The 22,635-nt window shown below is 31.6% G+C and overlaps 1 protein-coding gene across 9 annotated transcripts in view; it reads left to right on the top strand.

The window, feature by feature from the left end:
• The window catches only part of AnxB11 (Annexin B11), a 106,563-nt gene that overhangs the window by 65,106 nt on the left and 18,822 nt on the right, over positions 1–22,635 (top strand). For 5 of the 9 annotated variants that reach the window (XM_075298160.1, XM_075298159.1, XM_075298157.1 and 2 more), the window contains exons 2-3: positions 18,245–18,331; positions 21,816–22,439. In XM_075298160.1, the coding sequence (XP_075154275.1) occupies positions 18,320–18,331; positions 21,816–22,439 (636 nt within the window). In that variant the 5' untranslated portion in view covers positions 18,245–18,319. The remainder of the gene's footprint in view (positions 1–18,244; positions 18,332–21,815; positions 22,440–22,635) is intronic. The other 4 variants (XM_075298165.1, XM_075298164.1, XM_075298162.1 and 1 more) reach the window with 1 other exon arrangement.

The following is a 22,635-nucleotide window of genomic DNA, read 5'->3' as shown; positions in this document are numbered from 1 at the left end:
TCTAACAACCGTGCAAAAATTGGTTCAGATCGGTCAATAATTATATATAGCCCCCATATAAACCGATCCCCCGATTTGGCTTGCGGAGTCTCTAAGAGAAGCAAATTTCATCCGATCCGGCTGAAATTAGGTACATGGTGTTAATATATGGTCTCTAACAACCATGCAAAAATTGGTTCACATCGGTCCATAAATATATATAGCCCCCATATAAACCGATCCCCCGATTTGGCTTGCGGAGCCTCTAAGAGAAGTAAATTTCATCCGATCCGGCTGAAATTTGGTACATGGTGTTAGTATATGGTCTCTAACAATCATGCAAAAATTGGTCCATATCGGTCCATAATTATATATAGCCCCCATAAAAACCGATCCCCCGATTTGGCTTGCAGAGCCTCTAAGAGAAACAAATTTCATCCGATCCGGCTGAAATTTGGTACATTGTGTTAGTATATGGTATCTAACAACCATGCAAAAATTGGTTCACGTCGGTCCATAATTATATATAGCCCCCATATAAACCGATCCCCCGATTTGGCTTGCGGAGCCTCTAAGAGAAGCAAATTTCATCCGATCCAGCTGAAATTTGGTACATGGTGTTAGTATATGGTCTCTAGCAACTTTTAGAAGACCAAAATTCATCTGATTCAGTTCAAATTTGGTACGTGATGTTAATGTATGGCCTCAAACACCCATGCAAAAATTGGTCGATATCGGTCCATAATTATATATAGGCCCCATATAAACCGATCCCCAGATTTGACCTCCGGAGCACCATGGAAGAGCAAAATTCTTCCCATTCGGTTGAAATTTGGTACGTGATGTTACTATAGGGTATCCAACAACCATGCAGGAATTGGTTCCTATCAGTCGATAATAATATATAGCTCCCATATAAACCGACCCCAGATTTGACCTCCGGTGCCTTTTGGAGAAGCAAAAAACATCCTATATGGTTGAAATTTTGTACCTGGTGGTAGCATTTGATAGTTAACAACCATGTGAGTTGAAATTTGTAGATGACAGTCTTTCGTAGAAGTTTCTACGCAATCCATGGTGGAGGGTACATAAGATTCGGCCTGGCCGAACTTACGGCCGTATATACTTGTTTTTTACTAATATTGTGTTCCACCCTAGTGCATTAGCCGACTTAAATGTTGGGTCTATAGATTTTCTAGAAGTCTATCAAATTATGTCCAGATCGAGTGATATTTAAATGTATGTATTTGGGACAAACCTTTATATATAGCCCCCAACACATTTGACGGATGTGATATGGTATCAAAAATTTAGATCTACAAAGTGGTGCAGGGTATAATATAGTCGGCCCCGCCCGACTTTAGACTTCCCTTACTTGTTTATATATAAATAGGGTAATTTTTGATTTGTTTAATTAAATTTGTTATATCTCGACTTTCTTTTGTCTTGAAGGGCATTTATTGCACATGATGCAGGTTCCCCCTAAATACCCGTAAACAAATTGCTCATTCTCACATTATGCCACGAATAATTTAGGGTATTGAACTTTTTGCTGGGACTACTGGTACCCATGTACCCGGTTCGTTTATGGCTTGCATATACATGACCAGAGAATGAAGCCGACCCATTTTTGTCGGCGGCGGCGGACACTAAATTTTTGCCTTCGGCGGCGGCGGCTTGACGACTGAGCCGATATAAATTTGTTCACTCGGCGGCGGACAATTAAACATTATAAAATCAATTTGATGTTAATCGAATGGTAATGAGATTAGTTGTACAACCTATCTTACAAACAAATTTACTTTTCGTTCAAATTTTCTGAGCTAAATTTTTGCTAAATTATTATAGCAGCTTAAATATGTTTGGTTGTATTCAAAATTTTGGAAAAAATACGACAATCATATATAAATTTTTCTGATTTAAATCGATATTTTTGATTAATTGGCGGCTAAATTTGAGTCGAGATGAGTCGACATATTCGGCGGCGGCGTCGACTGGCAAAAAATGGTCGGCGGCGACTGAAATCGGCGGCGCGACTCGGCGGCTTCATTCTCTGTACATGACTATGTTTCCTTCTATGTAATAGATTTTTTAGGATGTTCTTTCAACGGTTTCGTCAATATCCGATCTTTGTTGTTATTTTATAAGGCTATAAAGAGCGGAGTTCCCAGGTATCTCACTTTAAATTTTTCTTTTTCAGCATCGTCTAGAGCTCACTCCTTAATATGCGCTCGATTTTCAACGCTTCTAATGCACCATTCTTTTATAGTTTGCATGTTTTGGAATATTATTGTGCCTTACAATGAAAGAAAATTTTCATATTCTCCAAGCGAATGTCAATCATTATTGCTTGCTCATGTATAATTTTTATTATTATTATTATCTTTTAGCATATATAGAAGAAACTTGAAATCCTTTTCCTGTGAGAGCCAGTTTGATTATTAGAGTGAGTTAGATGCAGTGCGCTTGTTATAGTCAGTTTAGATATATAGTTTATAAGATGTATGTTAGGTTGTTATAGAATAAGTTATTTGAATTCAAAATTTGGTAGTGTCATTAAGTATTTTACTGTGTAATCATTTTGACCAATGTTGGCTTATCGATTATGAATAAAGAGAACTAAAATTGAAAAAATTTAAATAATTAATTTTATAAATAAAGTAACAAAAATTAATCCAGATAAGTTTTCTTAGGGCGTTTTCGTTTCGCAAAAAAAATGTTGCCTTGGTGTTACACTACTTTTTTCCCTCATTGTGTTTTCGCCCAAATGATAGTGTCATTCCAAAGTTATTATTAATTCACAACATTTTGAGGGGTACAGGAAACAAAATATATGACAGTGTCCTTCATATGTGGCAATCAATTTCGAGAATGTTGCACCTTTTTTCCCAATCGAAATCGCCATTAGTTATTACCTAGCTAGCGAATCATGTATGAGTTCGTGCATTTGCTTTGTTTTACACTGTATATTATTGGACGGTGGTGAAATTTAGAGTCGATTTAGCGATATCCGTCCGTCGTAGTTTTTTTTATGTAGGTCCCCTAGATTTGGTACTATTTATAGTCTCCGATCCCCAAATATTATATTTGGGGATAGGATAGTCTCCATATAAACTGATCCCCAAATTGTGACTTCGGGATACTTGTGGAAGAGACAACTTTATCTTTTGAAACTTAGTCCTCCAAATTATTTCTTTCTGCTGGATTATAACTTTGTTTTTTTCCTGGTAAAGTTTAGTAATAAAGTTTAGATTGCTTAATCTTTCATATAAGCTCAATATTTGTTGCAGTGTACAAAAACTGTTTGTTAACACAACAAAATATTAGTTTAGCTTTGCTACATTCAAAGGTGGGAAAATCCCATAGCACGTGCTTAGAAAACATATACGAAATTGGATTTCCAACACCTTACAGTACTAATTAAGACTAAACAATGTAACCTTCGTATTAGTAAGTCATTAATTTGAAGGTAGTTATTATAAAAAAAAATAGTAGAAATATTAGAAAAATTTATCTCCACCAATCAACTTCTCTTTATCCACTTGACCCAAAATTAGTTTTGGAGTTTTTTTTTTGTTTTGCCTCTAACTTGTGGCTAGGCCTATAACGTCACAAGAGGCACGCAAAGTTCTCTTCTCTTAAAATAATCTTCTTATTCAGCACGAAGAAAAATATGTTAAAAATATCTACATTGAAATTACATCATCGTCTGGTTTTTCAATTTTTTTTCTCATATCTGATTACAATGAACTGGTGTTTACTTTTTGTTTTTTATTTTCTACCTCATTTGAGTATCTATTTACGTAGAATTCCATGGATCTACCGTTTCCATCAATTTGCCAACATATCAACAAAGGTGGGGTTTCATGTGAAATACAAGTTCGATATTAATTTCTGATAGGATAGTAAGAACTTAATATTTTTTGAGCGGTACTTAAAGAAGAAACAAATAAGCGATCCAAGAATAACCTAATGAATGACAAGACTACTCCGCGTATACCGCAAATTTTTAATGATTGTTACTGATGAAATAATTTTTTATGTTTTCCTTATTTAGAACATCACAGAGTCATGAGTATATGGACACGTCATTCCATTAATATGAAAATGTGTGGGGGTTTCTTTTGTTTATCATAAAAAATTGTGATTTTATGAAAACTGTGCAATAAGAATATTTTAGATAGGATAGAGATTATTTTCGACGGAAAGATAAAAGGATTTTATTTGCGCGAGATCTCGACTTTTAGCATCAAAATCACTTTCAGAGATGGTCTGTATCAAACTTTTTTAGGTTTGCGACTGTCGCAAAGTTGTAAACGTCGTAAGCGTCACATACACGGACGAAAAAGACTGTTTTTCATATGTTTGGGTGTAGAAATTATAAGTTTGGAACTCAAATTTATTAACACAATATTTTTAAATGCAAGCATATAATGTTCATAAACCAGCATAACATGTTTGGGACATATATGTTAATATGTTAGAACATATTTTGTTTGGGACATAAAATGTTTGTAAACATTAGATGCAAACATATATTAATTTGGAAATAGCTTACAAGCATATATGTGTTTAGAAAGAGAGACCTATAGAGTATGCTGCAAATAAAATAATGGAAGTAACCAATTGGCGCCTTAAAAATATATACACACAAAAACAATTTCATGTTTGATCCATACAAACAATGTTTTGTTTGGACCAATCCTGAAAATATATATGCTTGAAGCAAAATGTCTTTGGAGTATATGTTACACAAGCGATTTTTTTTGAGGATGTACGCGTCTTAAATGTAGAAAAAGTAGCAAACGTCTCAAACTCAATACTTCAGTCCCTTCAGCTAGGAAGTGAATGATATCCAATATAATGATATGTGCGATGAAATTTTATGTTAATTCTCAGGAATGTTAAAAAAATTATTAACGAGGTTACAAAACTTGAGAGAGTTATTTCCATTGGAGACTCCATGCCTAAATCATTATGAACTACTCGATGGTTCAGTAAACGTGACGGTCATTACTCGCTCATAATTAACCTTTCACAAATATCTGCAGAAACGGAAGTACAATACTTAAGTATTGCATAAGTGAATTGCTTTTTATAGAGAATTTTATAAACTCAATTTTTGGCTTATTAGAGCCAATTTCCATACTAATTAAAAATGTTCAAAATTGTAGCTGGTAATTCGCTGATGCAACTAAAACTTGGATGAACCACGCACTCCAAGAATAGTTTGAAGTTGCGAATAAGAGATGTAATACTAGTAGATTTTTGAATAAGTACAATATAAAGCCCTAGCAAAAAAAAATGGAAGTTCTTCTAAAGGCACAACTTTAAAAGCAATTCCAAAAATGTCCTCCCTAAGATGTTCTTTATTTTAACTGCACAGGAAGTTTATTTGAGTCAATTTTTTTATAACTCGTTTTTCATATTTTTAAAGGGAAATTTAAAATTGTATTGTTTCAAAAAGGTTAAAAACGGATTAAGAAATAATAAAATAGTGCAATTTATTTAAATTTTGCAAAAAAAATGCTGAATCCTTTTTAGAAAAATTGCGATTTTTGAAAATATTTGATATCAAACGTTCCAGACAAGCGCTATCATGCATTAAAAATATTTTAAAAATTATTTATTCGTCAAAATGTCACAAAATTTTTTAATTCGCATCCAAAACATTGGATTCGCTTCACACCTTAAGAAGTGCAACGGCTGTTGAAATGGTGGACATCCGTCCTATGACAGGCCCATGTTAAAATCATCGCTTCTGCGTCAATTTTGCACCACTTCCGGATCCAAAAAGAACATTTTCACTGCTTTTTTGGAGACGCTTTTTTTGCTAGGGCATTATTGCATTCCTTTTATCGGGAGGCCTAACTAAATTAAATTTAAAAATTTTCACCATTTCTTTAATTAAAAACAAGTAAGGAAAGTCTAAAGTCGGGCGGGGCCGACTATATTATACCCTGCACCACTTTGTAGATCTAAATTTTCGATACCATATCAAATCCGTCAAATGTGCTGGGTGACATATATAAAGGTTTGTCCCAAATACATACATTTAAATATCACTCGATATGGACAGAATTTGATAGACTTTTACAAAATCTATAGACTCAAAATTTAAGTTGGCTAATGCACTAGGGTGGAACACAATTTTAGTAAAAAAAAATATGGGAAACATTTAAATCTGAAGCAATTTTATGGAAACTTCGCAAAAGTTTATTTATGTTTTATCGCTCGATATATATGTAGTAGAAGTTTAGGAAAATTAGAGTAATTTTTACAAATTTTCGACTAAGCAGTGGCGATTTAACAAGGAAAATGTTGGTATTTTGACCATTTTTGTAGAAATCAGAAAAACATGTATATGGGAGCTACATCTAAATCTGAACCGATTTCAATCAAATTTGGCACACATGACTATAGTACTAATTGTACTCCTAGTGCAAAATTTCAACCAAATTGGGCCAAAACTCTGGTTTCTGGGGCCATATAAGTCCATATCGGGCGAAAAATATATATGGAAGCTATATCTAAATCTGAACCGATTTCAATCCAATTTGACACACATGACTATACTGCCAATTGTACTCCTGTACTCAAGCTAATCGGGATAAAACTCTGGCTTCTGGGCCATATAAGTGCATATCGGGCGAAAGATATATATGGGAGCTATATCTAAATCTGAATCGATTTCAACCAAATTTGGCACGCATAGCTACAATGCTAAATCTACTCCCTGTGCAAAATTTCAAACAAATTGGGCCAAAACTCTGGCTTTTAGGACCATATTAGTCCATATCGGGCGAAAGATATATATGGGAGCTATATCTAAATCTGAACCGATTTCAATCAAATTTTGCACACTTGACTATACTACTAATTGTACTCCTAGTGCAAAATTGCAACCAAATTGGGCCAAAACTCTGGCTTCTGGGGCCATATAAGTGCATATCGGGCGAAAGATATATATGGGAGCTATATCTAAATCTGAACCGATTTCTTCCAAAATCAATAGGGTTCTATTCTGACCCAAAAAAGGAACACGTGCCAAATTTGATCACAAAAATGTGTTCACAGACAGACGGACGGACGGATGGACGGACGGACAGACGGACGGACGGACGGACGGACGGACAGACGGACATGGTTATATCGACTCAGGGACCAACCCTGAGCATTATTGCCAAAGACACCATGTGTCTATCTCGTCTCCTTCTGGGTGTTACAAACATATGCACTAACTTATAATACACAGAAAAAAAAGTGTCTCGTAAAATTAAGAAGATTTTTACAATAATTTATTACAAGAATTTTCCAGAATTTTAGTTCATTTTTCGTATCTTCAACGAAAATTAACTACTTGAAAGGAAATTTTACAAATTCTAAGTAGCAATCGTTTAGTTCATGGCCTACAAAATACGATGGAAATTTCCTTAAAAAATTTCTTAACTGGTAGTTAAAAATTCGTTTGTCATGCTATAAAACTACTTGTGAAATGTAAAGTATTTTCTAAACAATAAGTGCAATTTACTATAAGATTTTTTTGTATGAGAAAATATTTTTTTACGAAAAATGAACTTGAAAGTGGATAGCAATTTCTTACTGACAATTCCTATAGTTAATAATTGTTGGTAAAAAATTACCCAATGAAATATTTTTAGTTCACATGTAATTAAATTTATAGACATTTTCGTCAAAAATGGTAGATAACATTTCTTGAAAATTTTGCAAATTTTAAGTTAAACGTTTCATCGTTCATAAACTGGTGTGCTTTTACGAATATTATTCTCAGAGTAAATTGTCAGCAGATGCGATGAACTAATGCATAGTACAGAGATCTTTATCGGCATAGTGGAATGTGATTAATGTAAAGATGATGTTACTTGAGTTTTGTTGTGTATACATGAGCGTGGGGTTGTTTTTATTTTTGTTCATTTAGTGGCTTGTGTGTGTGTGTTTGTTATTCGTTGATGGTTTTTGGCTGGATGAGGTGTTGTTTTCAATAAAGGCACATGTGTTTTTGTTGTTGTAGGAATGTTTTGGCTTTGCTTGGTTTTGTTTGGCATGCTTCAGTTGTATAGTTGGCGTTGGCGTGGGCTGTTGCATCTTTTAAGTAGGTATGCAACAAGGGAATATAAAGGCATGGAATATTTTGGATTTTTAAGTCATATATTGGTGTTTGTTTATTAAACCTTTTAAATGAAAGTTATTAATATTTTATCGGTAGTTTAGAAAAAAGTTATTAAGAATATTTAGTAAAATATGTTGAAATTGAAAGTGTATTGAAATTTTCATTATTCAATGTAAAAAATTAATATTCAATTCCAGATGAATTTGGAAAATTTTTGTAATATCTCAGCGTATAGTTTATTCATAAATTGGTAAGTATTTTTTTAATATGGCTTTCTTTTGAAAAGAATATTTTTTATGTATATTATTATTTGTTAATTATTTTTTTTTTTGGAAACCAGTTTAATGTTTTTCTTTGTTGTAAAAGCGATATTTAATTTCAGAGCAACTCCAGACGGATTAAAACAAATTTAAAAAGGTAGAGAATTGGTAAGTTTTCTTTTAAAAATTGGCTTTCTTTCAACTAGAATATTTACGTTTTTATGACCTTTTTATCATCAAAATTACAGGTTTTTAATACCTTATTTTAGTATTTCTTTAATTAATTTTTTTGGAAACTAATGTAATATTTTTAATGTAAAAATAAATATTTAATTTCAGAATAACCCCTTAAAATTTGGACAAATTTTTAGTACTCCTTTGCCTGTAATTTAATAGTGAATTGGTAAGTTTTCTTTAACTTTCTTTTAACCCTGGACAACCATCCTTATTTTTTGTACATTAACGTCATCCTTCGTCATTTTGACTACGGCTCATTTCAAGACGCTATAATTTTCATCGTGAGCGAAAAAGTGGACCAAACTTGAATTTATTTTCTTAGTCAATTTGATTTTAAGTAGTATAAAACAAAAATTCATAAAACGGTCGAATTAGTATAACTTAAATTTACCATTTCCCAATAGACTAAAATGCATTTTAAATGGAAAATGAAATTACGTGTCGTCATTTTGACGAATGATGACTGTCTAAGGTTATCAAGAATATTTGGTTTTTTAAGCATATTATTATTTTTTTCATTAGATTTTTTGAAAACCTATTTAATAATTTTATTTAATGTAAAAAATAAATATTTAATTTCAGAGTAACCCAAATTAATTTGGACAACTTTTATATTTCCCCTCAGCGTACAATTTAATAGAAAATTCGTATGTTTTATATTAAAACTTTGGCTTTCTTTCAAATAGAATATTTATTTTATTATATCCTTCACAGCGATAACAACACAGTTTTATGAGTTTATTTAGAATACTTCATTATTTCTCTAATTGTTTCAGTTACAAATTTTATGAGATACGTTTTCCAACGAAAAAAAGAAATTCCTTACACCATTTGATAAAATGCCCCCAAATATGGTAAGTTACAAGCTAAAGTGAAGAATTAAAAATTATATTTCATTACATGGTGTTAATTTTTAACAATTTTCATTATTGTTTCCATTTTTTCCAGCAAGATATGTGAAAACATAACCTACGATGAATAAAAAAAGGATAAGTCAAAATGTCCAAACCGCGGGTTCAAATGAACTACTCTCTGTTCCACGTGGTCATAATTTTTATTCACAAAAAAATTGTATTAAGAACTTTCATCATAAGTTTTTATAATAAAGTACTTTTGCTTAAAGAATTTTAATGTATGAAAATTTTCATAATAGTAAAACGGTTTGTTGTTTCTTTAATTATTTAATTTCTCTGTACTGTGGAATGATTGATTTAAAAATAGTTTAATCGTCGACATTTTAAAGAGACTGTTAACCAATTTTTATTATCGGGTTTCCCACAAAATAAGCAAATAAAACAAAATAATACTGACTTTTTAACTTGTTAGAGGTATATAAATCTTATGGTGTTGTAAAAATGAACTAAACTACAATGTTATAGATGAACTAACATTTAAGAGATTTATAAACTAGACAAGTTGAAAAAAATCTTAAGGGCTAAATCATGGTCAATATTACTACAGTTTAGTTCATTTTGCAATGGAAAAGGGTTCACTGTTTTTTCAGTGTACCCTGTTCCACAGTGTGGCGCAGGGTATAATTAGGTTTACGACTTTTGCGACATACATATTAAACCGTCGTAAACGTATGTCGCAAAAGTATCAGTTTTCGACAGGTCAACCCTGACCTCTTTACAAATCTCAAGCGTTTATATTGACAAAAAAATGGAGATTTCGTTCATTTGCTGAAAGTTATATATTTTATTATTTTAACATAAAGTATTATTATTTTAACATAAAATTAACGGTTGTATCCAGTGTTGTCAGTATTTTTCTGGCCCTTCTCCCCAAATTAGAAAGCTTTCCTGTCCAAAATTTAAATTAAAATTCTTCTACCAATCATTTTTGACAAGTCTTTGTAAAAAAAAAAACAAGCAACGAGGCTTTTCTATAGAAATTCAGTAACATTTTTTATTCTCTTTTCGCGGTTTATTAAAAAAGGTACTCACGTACAAACAAATGCCAGTTTAAAAATCCAAATTATAACGGATACCTCAAAGTAAAAAATGTTTTCTTAATTCCAAAAAAACTTTAAACCGAAGACGCTAAATCCTCAAAATAAGTCTTAGTATAGCGTTTTTATCTTCAATCTAAAGTTTCAATATTTCAGTTAATTTAAGAACAATTTCTTCAAATCAGAAATGCGTTTCTTTACTTTAGTTTAAACATATGCGACTTTAACGGAGGGACGCAAATTTACAAAATTTGTGTCCTAAATTTAATGAAAAAAATTTTTGAAGCAAAGATTTTAAACTTTATTTTAATTAAAATTTCATTATTTTAAAGAAATTTGTCCTTAATATTTTTTAAATATCGCATCCTAAAATTTAGATTTCGTAATCTTTAATATCATGTAAATATTTTTTCTGTGTAGATTTAAAAACAAATAACTCCTTGGATCGGAATCAATACTAATATACTTAAGAGAAGGTCAAAATTTTTGGATATATATTTACTGAATTTTATTTTCTCAACTTTTCTTCATTATAAACCGAATTTTCACTTTTATATATATTTTTAATGCATTCGATTTAAAATCTTTATTAATTGCTATACATATTATGTGTGTACTTGTATCAATACAGGAGTTTTTCCCAAAAATTGGAAAGACATTTTTATCTATTTTTATTCCTACATCAATAGCATTTACTTGTGCCAAGTTTAAGGTCGATAGTTCCTTTCGTTCCGAGGCTAGCCTGATTTCAAGAGATGGATGGACTTCGCAAGATCGACTCAGAATTTCACCGCGATTTTATGGGGTGTGAAATCAATATTTCGATGCGTTAGAAAGGGAAAAGCAAAGCTAGTATACATCCCATCCTATGGTTGAGGGTATAAAAATTACCATAAATTATAAACGAATTAAAAAAAAAAAAATAAATATGACATTTTTTGGTATAACCACTGTCAACGATTTTAGAAATCCATTTTGGTGATGGCCAATAAGGGACCATACTTTATTATTTTCTCATATCTTATACGAACATCTTTGTCATCTTTTGATAAACTAATAACATTACAACTCAACAAATTTATTGATCTTGAAAAAGAGTCTGATCTACAAACAAAAAACTGAAAAAAAATCTGTACATCATCGTTATTATTAGGAAAATAAAATAGAAAATAAATAAATAATGCAAACAAGTGGCTGCTTTTTATAAAATTTTGTGTTGATATAATTATTAGGTATGCACATGTTTGCCTCACGGGTAGTCTAGTATTTACCGATCTGACATTTGAACATTATTCTACAAATTTTGGCAATTATCCAAGCAACATGTGTTGGTGCTTAGATGTTGGATTTCGAAATGTTGGCAAATAAATTGCATGTATGTTATTCTCAATAGTTTATACAATCATTTCACATCGTTGCAGTAGATAAATAGGAGATGAAATGGAAAAAATAGAACACGAATCATTGAGATTTAATTTCCAAGAATTACTGCATTACTTAAAGTTAATAGAAATAAATGTGTATTAATCATTTAGCGATGCTTTAGGGATAGTGAACAAGGCTTTTATTTATATACATGTTCGCGATTTCTATGCATCAATACATATTGAAACAACGAAAAAGTTAAATTTTTATTTTTTTAAATTTTATTGTCGGCTTTTTTATTCGGGTTAGATATGTTCGAATTTGCCTTTGGGAGGAATTATTTTCCGGAAAAATCTGTAGTTAAACCAACCATAAATTTAATGTATTTTTATTACAAACAAATATATTTGTTTGTAGTTAAATATTTACATCACAAAATATCTCAAAAAATTTATGAAGTAAGCGTGGGTATAAAGTTAAATGGCCATATACATATGTTCAATATTTAGTTTATATTGAACTTATGTAAGTATTAAGTTCGAGTTAAGCTGATAAAATCGTTATTTTTCCACGCTTATTTTTTTTTTTCTAATAATCCATTGAAAAGAATATAAACTTTGTGAAAAGTTGCTTTGGGATTTCCCCCCATCAAGCTTTAATAAAATTTGCATCAAAGAGGGACAATTTTATACTGTTTTTACTGATTTAATTTCGGTTTTAGCAGCTAAACTCGAACTTAATACCCACCTTAAAGCAGAACATTTTCTTACGATTTCAAAAAATAGTAAGAATGAATTATAGTATGTTTATACATGGCATGAGACTCCGACTCCACAGATCTGGTCTGTGGAGTCGGAGTCTGAAGATTTTGCTGGAGTCGGAGTCGTAAAAATTTTGCTCGACTCCGGTTAAACTAAATTTTTTAAAACACTTCACATTTTTGTAACTAAATAAGTTTTTACGCAAATTAGTTTATATTGCGTTATTCATTCGATCAATGTTAAATATGACTGTAAATGAAAAGCAACTTCCAATTAAGGAGATCATTTTATGTTTCATAGAATGTTAGACTAGCAGATGGCCCGAATCGATCCATTTTAATATCCAACACCATAACAATTTATTTGAAATATTTCGAACAATCGATTTTATTTTTTTAACATTATTTTAAGACTATATACCTATGTACATATGTCGAATATTGGCATATACATTTTTTCAAAAATTTATTTTTATAGAAATAATATTCTTTTTACTATATTAACTTTTTTCAAAATTTTGCCTCATTAAACATTTTTGTTAAAATTTTATTTCTATAGAAATTTTGTCAAAATTTTATTTCTATAGAAAATTTTGTCAAAATTTTATTTCTATAGAAAATTTTGTCAAAATTTTAGTTATATAGACAATTTTGTCAAAATTTTATTTCTATAGAAAATTTTGTCAAAATTGTATTTCTATAGAAATAAAATTTTGACAAAATTTTATTTGTATAGAACATTTTGTCAACATTTTATTTCTATAGAAAATTTTGTCAACATTTTATTTCAATAGAAAATTTTGTCAAAATTTTATTTCTATAGAAAATTTTGTCAAAATTTTATTTCTATAGAAAATTTTGTCAACGTTTTATTTCTATAGAAATTTTGTCAAAATTTTATTTCTATAGAAATTTTGTCAACATTTTATTTCTATAGATATTCTGGTCAAAATTTTATTTCTGTAGAAAATTTTGTCAAAATTTTATTTCTATAGAAAATTTTGTCAATTTTATTTGTATAGAAAATTTTGTCAACATTTTATTTCTATAGAAAATTTTGTAAAAATTTTATTTCAACATTTTATTTCTGTAGAACATTTTGTCAACATTTTATTTCTATAGATTTGCTGGTCAAAATTGTATTTCTGTAGAACATTTTGTCAACATTTTATTTCTATAGATTTGCTGGTCAATGTTTTATTTCTGTAGAAAATTTTGTCAAAATTTTATTTCTATAGAAAATTTTGTCAAAATTTTTTTCTGTAGATATTTTGGTCAAAATTTTATTTCTGTAGAAAATTTTGTCAAAATTTTATTTCTATAGAAAATTTTGTCAAAATTTTTTCTGTAGATATTTTGGTCAAAATTTTATTTCTGTAGAAAATTTTGTAAAATTTTTATTTCTATAGAAAATTTTGTCAAAATTTTATTTCTATAGATAGTTTGGTCAAAATTTTATTTCTGTAGAAAATTTTGTCAACATTTTATTTCTATAGATATTCTGGTCAAAATTTTATTTCTGTAGAAAATTTTGTCAAAATTTTATTTCTATAGAAAATTTTGTCAAAATTTTTTTCTGTAGATATTTTGGTCAAAATTTTATTTCTGTAGAAAATTTTGTAAAAATTTTATTTCTATAGAAAATTTTGTCGAAATTTTATTTCTGTAGAAAATGTTGTCAAAATTTTATTTGTGTAGAAAAATTTGTCAAAATTTTATTTCTATAGATATTTTGGTCAATGTTTTATTTCTGTAGAAAATTTTGTCAAAATTTTATTTCTATAGAAAATTTTGTCAAAATTTTATTTCTATAGAAAATTTTGTCAAAATTTTTTTCTGTAGGTATTTTGGTCAAAATTTTATTTCTGTAGAAAATTTTGTAAAAATTTTATTTCTGTAGAAAATTTTGTAAAAATTTTATTTCTATAGAAAATTTTGTCAAAATTTTATTTCTATAGATATTTTGGTCAAAATTTTATTTCTGTAGAAAATTTTGGCAACATTTTATTTCTATAGATATTCTGGTCAAAATTTTATTTCTGTAGAAAATTTTGTCAAAATTTTATTTCTATAGAAAATTTTGTCAAAATTTTTTTCTGTAGATATTTTGGTCAAAATTTTATTTCTGTAGAAAATTTTGTAAAAATTTTATTTCTATAGAAAATTTTGTCGAAATTTTATTTCTGTAGAAAATGTTGTCAAAATTTTATTTGTGTAGAAAAATTTGTCAAAATTTTATTTCTATAGATATTTTGGTCAATGTTTTATTTCTGTAGAAAATTTTGTCAAAATTTTATTTCTGTAGAAAATTTTGTCAAAATTTTATTTCTATGGAAAATTTTGTCAAAATTTTATTTCTATAGAAAATTTTGTCAAAATTGTAGTTCTATAGAAAATTTTATCAAAATTTTATTTCTATAGAAAATTTTGTGAAAATTTTAGTTCTATAGAAAAATTAAAAATATTTCACATATATTTTAAATACATAGATTTAGTAGAAGTATGTACAATTGTGACTAAATCGGTTCAGATTCAAATTCATGCATATGGGAATATAAACCTTTACATACATATTTCGAAACAAATTCAAAAGATTTGAGATGGTATCAATAATTTTGGTCCACAATGTGTTGAAGGGTATAATACAATGAGCTCCGCCCGACTTTGAACTTTCATTACTTGTCTATAAATATATTTACTGAAGACTGTTGGTATCTGCTCACATTGTGATGGGTATTTATATCATTATTTTATTTATTAAACATAGGACCGACATTGCCTTAAATTTGAAATATAGAGTTCAATTGACATCAAAAATGAAATTTGGTTCTGTTTTGCACACATAAATAAAAACGATAATTTATATCGATCCATTTACGATACCCCCACAATAGCACTACAATTTAGTGGTATTAAAATGAAATTTAGTTAAATTACCCGGAGTCGACTCCGAAGTCGGAATCGAGCAAAATTGGCTCGAGTCCACAGTACCGGTTAATACAATACAATAATAATTCCTCCACCATTTTTGCTATCCTCCCTATGTCACCATGTACCAATTTCATCACATCACATTTTTATTATTCCCTGTCACGATATGCCCAGCTAATGCCTTTGTGCAGTGACTTTGATGGACAGGGTAATTGCTACGAATGTTTTTTTACATGTCTCATGCGAATAACATCAACAAATCACAGGCCTATTTTTATATGAAATTCCCCAAATGAAAGAATAGAAGAAAGAAGAGCACAAAGTAAACAGGTTGCTTGGCAAAATTGCCAAAATTTTTTTGTTTGTTTTCGAAACGTGCAAAAATATTTTTTTGTTTTATTTATGACTAAAAGGCAATGCACCTTAAAGTGTAATAAGGAGGGGTTGGATGTTCATAAAAGTGTGTGACAAGAAATAAAAGAGGGATTGCAACCACACAAACAATGATAAAGGGTGATTTGTTAAGAGCTTGATAACTTTTTTTTAAAAAAAAAAACGCATAAAATTTGCAAAATCTCATCGGTTCTTTATTTGAAACGTTAGATTGGTCCATGACATTTACTTTTTGAAGATAATTTCATTTAAATGTTGACCGCGGCTGCGTCTTAGGTGGTCCATTCGGAAAGTCCAATTTTGGGCAACTTTTTCGAGCATTTCGGCCGGAATAGCCCGAATTTCTTCGGAAATGTTGTCTTCCAAAGCTGGAATAGTTGCTGGCTTATTTCTGTAGACTTTAGACTTGACGTAGCCCCACAAAAAATAGTCTAAAGGCGTCAAATCGCATGATCTTGGTGGCCAACTTACCGGTCCATTTCTTGAGATGAATTTTTCTCCGAAGTTTTCCCTCAAAATGGCCATAGAATCGCGAGCTGTGTGGCATGTAGCGCCATCTTGTTGAAACCACATGTCAACCAAGTTCAGTTCTTCCATTTTTGGCAACAAAAAGTTTGTTAGCATCGAACGATAGCGATCGCCATTCACCGTAACGTTGCGTCCAACAGCATCTTTGAAAAAATACGGTCCAATGATTCCACCAGCGTACAAACCACACCAAACAGTGCATTTTTCGGGATGCATGGGCAGTTCTTGAACGGCTTCTGGTTGCTCTTCACTCCAAATGCGGCAATTTTGCTTATTTACGTAGCCATTCAACCAGAAATGAGCCTCATCGCTGAACAAAATTTGTCGATAAAAAAGCGGATTTTCTGCCAACTTTTCTAGGGCCCATTCACTGAAAATTCGACGTTGTGGCTCGTTAGTAAGTCTATTCATGATGAAATGTCAAAGCATACTGAGCATCTTTCTCTTTGACACCATGTCTGAAATCCCACGGGATCTGTCAAATACTAATGCATGAAAATCCTAACCTCAAAAGAATCACCCTTTATTTATATTCCTTATCGTACGAATAAGCAGTCATGTAATGACTAATTGGCAATACATGTCACCGTTACCAATAAAAGTGAAATTACCTCAAGTTCTATTGAGAAGAACGACTGATAAAATTTGTGTTTTAATTGTTGAGTGACCATTACGGCCAGTGTTTCCGTTGTGCGACTGTAGTCGCATTTTGCAACCTTTCTGAAGTCATGAGATTGTGCGCGACTTTTTTAAAATATGCAAAATGTGCGACTTTAGTCGCACGCATGGGAAGTGCTTCAATTTTAAGCAATTTTTATAAATGGGAATTCATCGCCGTGAGCTTTACGTTGGAGCCGCCGTTGAGAAATGGCCCTCCTTGGTCATGGATTCAACCCCAGTTTCGACCAAACTGCAAATTGTGTTTCAGCGGTGGTTTTTGAGTGTTTCAAAGCTTCTCTAAGTACTTACGATACCTAACCTACACGGTGTTCTGGTCTGTTCAATCATTGTTTTATTACATACCATTTGGACCACTAGATCCGTTCTAGTACCAAATAAATTTTGATAATTATCCCAAATGTTTACTGGAAATCGTTCGTTTACTGCAAAACCCCAGCAAAAGGGAACCAGAGAGACATTTGAGAAATAGAGAGAGTAAGGATTTTTTTGCCAGCAAAAACTTGCAAGAGTTTGTCATAAACAAATCATAAATATTTTTATTATTTTTATTATTTTAATTGATTTAAAATCTTTAAATTAGCTTATGGTAAATTGGTACTGGATGCCGTTCGCATACATTTCTGCTAATTTTAGCAAAGGGAGAAAATCTATTTTTACTCCCTTGCAAGATTACGTTTACCGGATTTTATGTTACAATAAATTGGTAAAATATATTTTTATGTTAAGGGGACTCTTCCTTTATTGTTTTTGTGTTGTTTTATAGAACATTTTATGTAATAAAAAGAGTGACTTTTTTTATCATTATGCGACTTTTTCAAATCGTTACGTTCTTTAAACGGTTATGAGAAACCTAAAACGCTGGTCATTATAACTACGTTCTACTGCATTGAAATTTTGTTGAACCACGACCATCCTATACACATGGTTCAAATGATTGATAAGAATTCGATTATAAATTGTTATAAGTTAATTGCTATTAATTAGAAAATACTTGAAAATTAATTCCTTTGCTCTTTCTTTCTTTACAGATATAATTTGGAATCTTTAGATTGTCTACCCAATCGTTTTCCCCTTTTATAGAATAAAGTAAAAAACAAAAGAAAATGTATCCATTTGTAAGTATTAATATTAGCAAATACATATTTGTTTTTTAAATTCTTTTTAGTGCATGCCATCTGATAAGGTAATAAATTATGTACTAAATATCAATGGCAAAGCTGATAATATTATCAGCGTTTATGATACAATTGTTTTGGGCCTCAAAAGAAATGAATTGATATGTTAGTAATAATTTAATATCTGTACTTAAAAAATTTAACATTTGAGCTTCGTTTACAAATTTTGGTATTGATTGTGGTTATTTGAATTTAAGCAATTTTAAGGAAACACATGACGTCTTATAAAATATATCGATATCGCTTCCGAAAAAAGGTTTTACATGATAGCCGGTTTATGCCGAAATAAATACGTACAAACATATCTCTTTTCCTTTGACACCATCAAATCATCGATTTGAGTGCAGTTTATTTTGAGCGTGCTTCCTCTTTTTTCATTCGTTTTGTTTTGTTATTGTTGGTTTTGTTCTTTAATCATTGTTGTAGTTTTTGATTTCAGCTTAAAACCATGCCATGACTAAACTACAAGTGTAGCTTAACCAACAGAGGAAAAGAATGTTTGTCAAATTTATTTGGCAAAGCCCTATAGACTGCAAGATGGTTGGATGGACGCACGTTTCGGAATTACCACATTTCTCATCAGCATCCTCTACTTGCAGCAAAACTATCAATCAATTATCATAATAAATTCTGGCAGTTCATTAAACCCAACAATGAACCACAATTGAACCTTCCGAAAAAAGGTTTTACATGATAGCCGGCTTATGCCGAAATAAATTCGTACAAACATATCTCTTTTCCTTTGCCACCGTCAAATCATCGATTTGAGTGCAGTTGCTAAAAATATTTAAAAAATTCTAAAAAGAACTAAATGTTTTCTTCTTGGTCGGTTCACTGTTTCTTCAGTGTGATTGGGTTAATTATACCAGTTGAAAATTATAACATAAATTGTGACCTATTTTCAAAGAACAGCTTGATTAAGTAAATATTTTTCGATTTAGATATAAGGTTGGCTGATAAGTCCCCGGTCTGACACATAGATGGCGTCGCTAGTATTAAATGCATATTATTTTTATATAGTACCCATCTTCAAATAATTCGTGTCAAAATTTGACGTCTGTAAGTCAATTAGTTTTTGAGATAGAGCGTCTTTTGTGAAGCAACCTTTGTTATTGTGAAAAAAATGGAAAAAAAAGGAATTTCATGTTTTGATAAAATACTGTTTTCTGAAGGGAAAAAATACGAAGCAAAAACTTGGCTTGATAATGAGTGACGGGACTCTGCCCGAGGGAAATGAACGAACAATAATTGATTGTGATGGTGAAATGAGCACGGAGGACGGTGAACGCAGTGGACGCCCGAAAGAGGTGGTTACCGACCAAAAAAACATCAAAAAAATCCACAAAATTATTTTGAATGACCCTAAAATGAAGTTGATCGAGATAGCAGAGGCCTTAAAGATATCAAAGGAACATGTTGGTCATATCATTCATCAATATTTGGATATGCGGAAGCTCTGTGCAAAATGGATTCCGCGCGATCTCACATTTGACCAAAAACAACAACGTGTTGATGATTCTGAGATGCGTATGCAGCTGTTAACTCGTAATACACCCGAGTTTTTCCATCGATATGTCACAATGGATGAAACATGGCTCCATCACTACACTCCTGAGTCCAATCGAGAGTCGGCTGAGTGGACAGCGACCGGTGAACCGTCTCCGAAGCGTGGAAAGACTCAAAAGTCCGCTGGCAAAGTAATGGCCTCTGTTTTTTTGGGATGCGCATGGAATAGTTTTTATCGATTATCTTGAGAAGGGAAAAACCATCAACAGTGACTATTATATGGCGTTATTGGAGCGTTTGAAGGTCGAAATCGCGGCAAAACGGCCCCATATGAAGAAGAAAAAAGTGTTGTTCGACCAAGACAACGCACCGTGCAACAAGTCATTGAGAACGATGGCAAAAATTCATGAATTGGGCTTCGAATTGCTTTCCCACCCACCGTATTCTCCAGATCTGGCCCCCAGTGACTTTTTCTTGTTCTCAGACCTCAAAAGGATGCTCGCAGTGAAAAAATTTAGCTGCAATGAAGAGGTGATCGCCGAAACTGAGGCCTATTGTGAGGCAAAACCGAAGGAGTACTACCAAAATGGTATCAAAAAAGTGGAAGGTCGTTGTATCGTCCTTGAAGGGAACTATGTTGAATAATAAAAACGAATTTTGACAAAAAATGTGTTTTTCTTTGTTAGTCCGGGGACTTATCAGCCAACCTGTTAAACTTGGCGCCGAAGCGTAAAACTAAGAAAATTAATTTAAACTTTTTCGGCTTCTACAGGCTGCTTTGCTTTTGGCAATAAAAACATTTGTTGCTTCCAAGTTTGTATATAGAAATATAAGTTTTTGTTTGTTTATTTTTATGTAGCGACATTATGCTTTTCTATTTGACTATTTGACATTGGAAAAACTAAAGCCGCTTTAAAGCAAAGAACAAAGGTAAAGCCTGCTTTTTTTCATTATATTTCGGTCTTAAGTGTGCCGAATATGGTGTGATTCGATCCAAATTTTGTTATATTCTCCATATAGCCCGATGGACTTTCTCCCGATTTGACTTCTTGGGCTTCTAGACACCGCAATTTGGATTCTATTTGAAATTCAAAATTTAGAGGTATTTTAGGTCAGTAAATAGGTGTAGCGAATATGGTGTGGATAGGTCCATGTTTTGATATAGCCCCCATGTGCTAAGTCTTCTGATTTCCATGTGTTGCTATATATGTCATCAAGTCAATCTGAAATTCTATATATGTTCAAGTAGCCCGACGAAGAGCTTTCAAAGGAGACAATATTATTTTTAATTTGATTAATTCAAGACTCGGCCCGGCCGAACTTAAGTCCGTTCCTGTGAAAACAAAAAAATGAAAAAGTTTATGTTTAAAAGACGTAAATTAAATTTGAAATCTTTTGGACCAGAGATTTGCTTATACGTGGAACTAGAAACAAAAGCAAAATCCTGCATTTATTTATCTATTTTTTTGTTTTATAAAATACAATGAGGACTTTTTCTTTGAAATTTGAAAAACAGCGCATTGGTGAGAATTTTGATCCTATTTGGAAAACTCTTGAAATTTTATTGTTGAGAAACCTTAACACCATTCCGAAATATGACTTGTGTCGCTTCGGTTGAGTTTCGTACATTTTGCATATCACCTCTCAACTTTCTTCTTTATTTTTTTGAGATAATGTTTGTGTTTCTATGTTGTTGTTGGTTTTGTATGTATACTTAAAAGAAAAAATATTTTTCAAAATTGTTGCATTTCTTTGAAATTTATCAATCAAACCACTTGTTTGGCCTTTCAACCCCATACCCCCCCCCCCCCCCCACAAAAAACAAGAAACTACTAACTCATACCCACTTCCCCCCTATCCACAAAACATATGTTCCAAACAATTGGCTGATCACTTTGAACTCTTCTGTGTTTTGTAGGGTTCCGGTATGCCACAGCCACATGGCTCTCCCTCGCAGCATGGTTATCAACAACAGCCGGGCATGCCAGCCGGTGTACCATTCGGTGCTGGTTGGGTAGCACCCACACAGCATCCCCATCAACAGCAACAAACAAATGTACACTATCAACCATTATCATCTGCACAACAACAGCCACAACAACAACAACCACATTATGGATCGAATCCCACACCCTATCCTACTAACACTGCACCTTATCCTGGTGCTACTAATAATTCATCACCATATCCTCCTACTAATACAGCTCCTTATCCAACACAATCACCATATCCTCAAGCTGCCCCTTATCCGCCACAGCATGGAAATAATTCGGCAGCACCTTATCCAGGCTCTTCATATCCCCATAATCCTAATCAAGCTCCTTATCCCACATCGGCAGGATCACCATCTCATTATCATAATCCTCATTATAGCCAACAGCCTGTGAGTCATCCAACAGCATATAATCCCAATCATGGCTATACCCCGGTTAGAACCTCTTCGGGTCTAGAATCACCGGCTGGCAATATACAGCATTGTTTTGAGGAATTGGCCCAAAGACAAGGTCATCCTATACATCACCATATTGCTCCACGCAGAGAGGTTTGTTTTCTTAGAGGTAGTAGTAGTAGTAGTAGTTCTTCTTTATTGAATTCATTACAAAGTGTTTTTTTACAATTTGAAAATTTTAAAAAGTATGCCATAAAGAAGTGCAAAACATATTGTTTGTAACGACAATGCTACATGGTAACGTCTGTCTTTAAATTTAATATATAATATATCTTAGTTATATTCTGAT

The sequence above is a fragment of the Haematobia irritans genome, chromosome 3, assembly GCF_050003625.1.
Source record: "Haematobia irritans isolate KBUSLIRL chromosome 3, ASM5000362v1, whole genome shotgun sequence".
Lineage (NCBI taxonomy): Eukaryota > Metazoa > Arthropoda > Insecta > Diptera > Muscidae > Haematobia > Haematobia irritans.
Note: the sequence above shows the minus strand (reverse complement) of the source record. Positions and strands in the feature narration are given on the sequence as shown.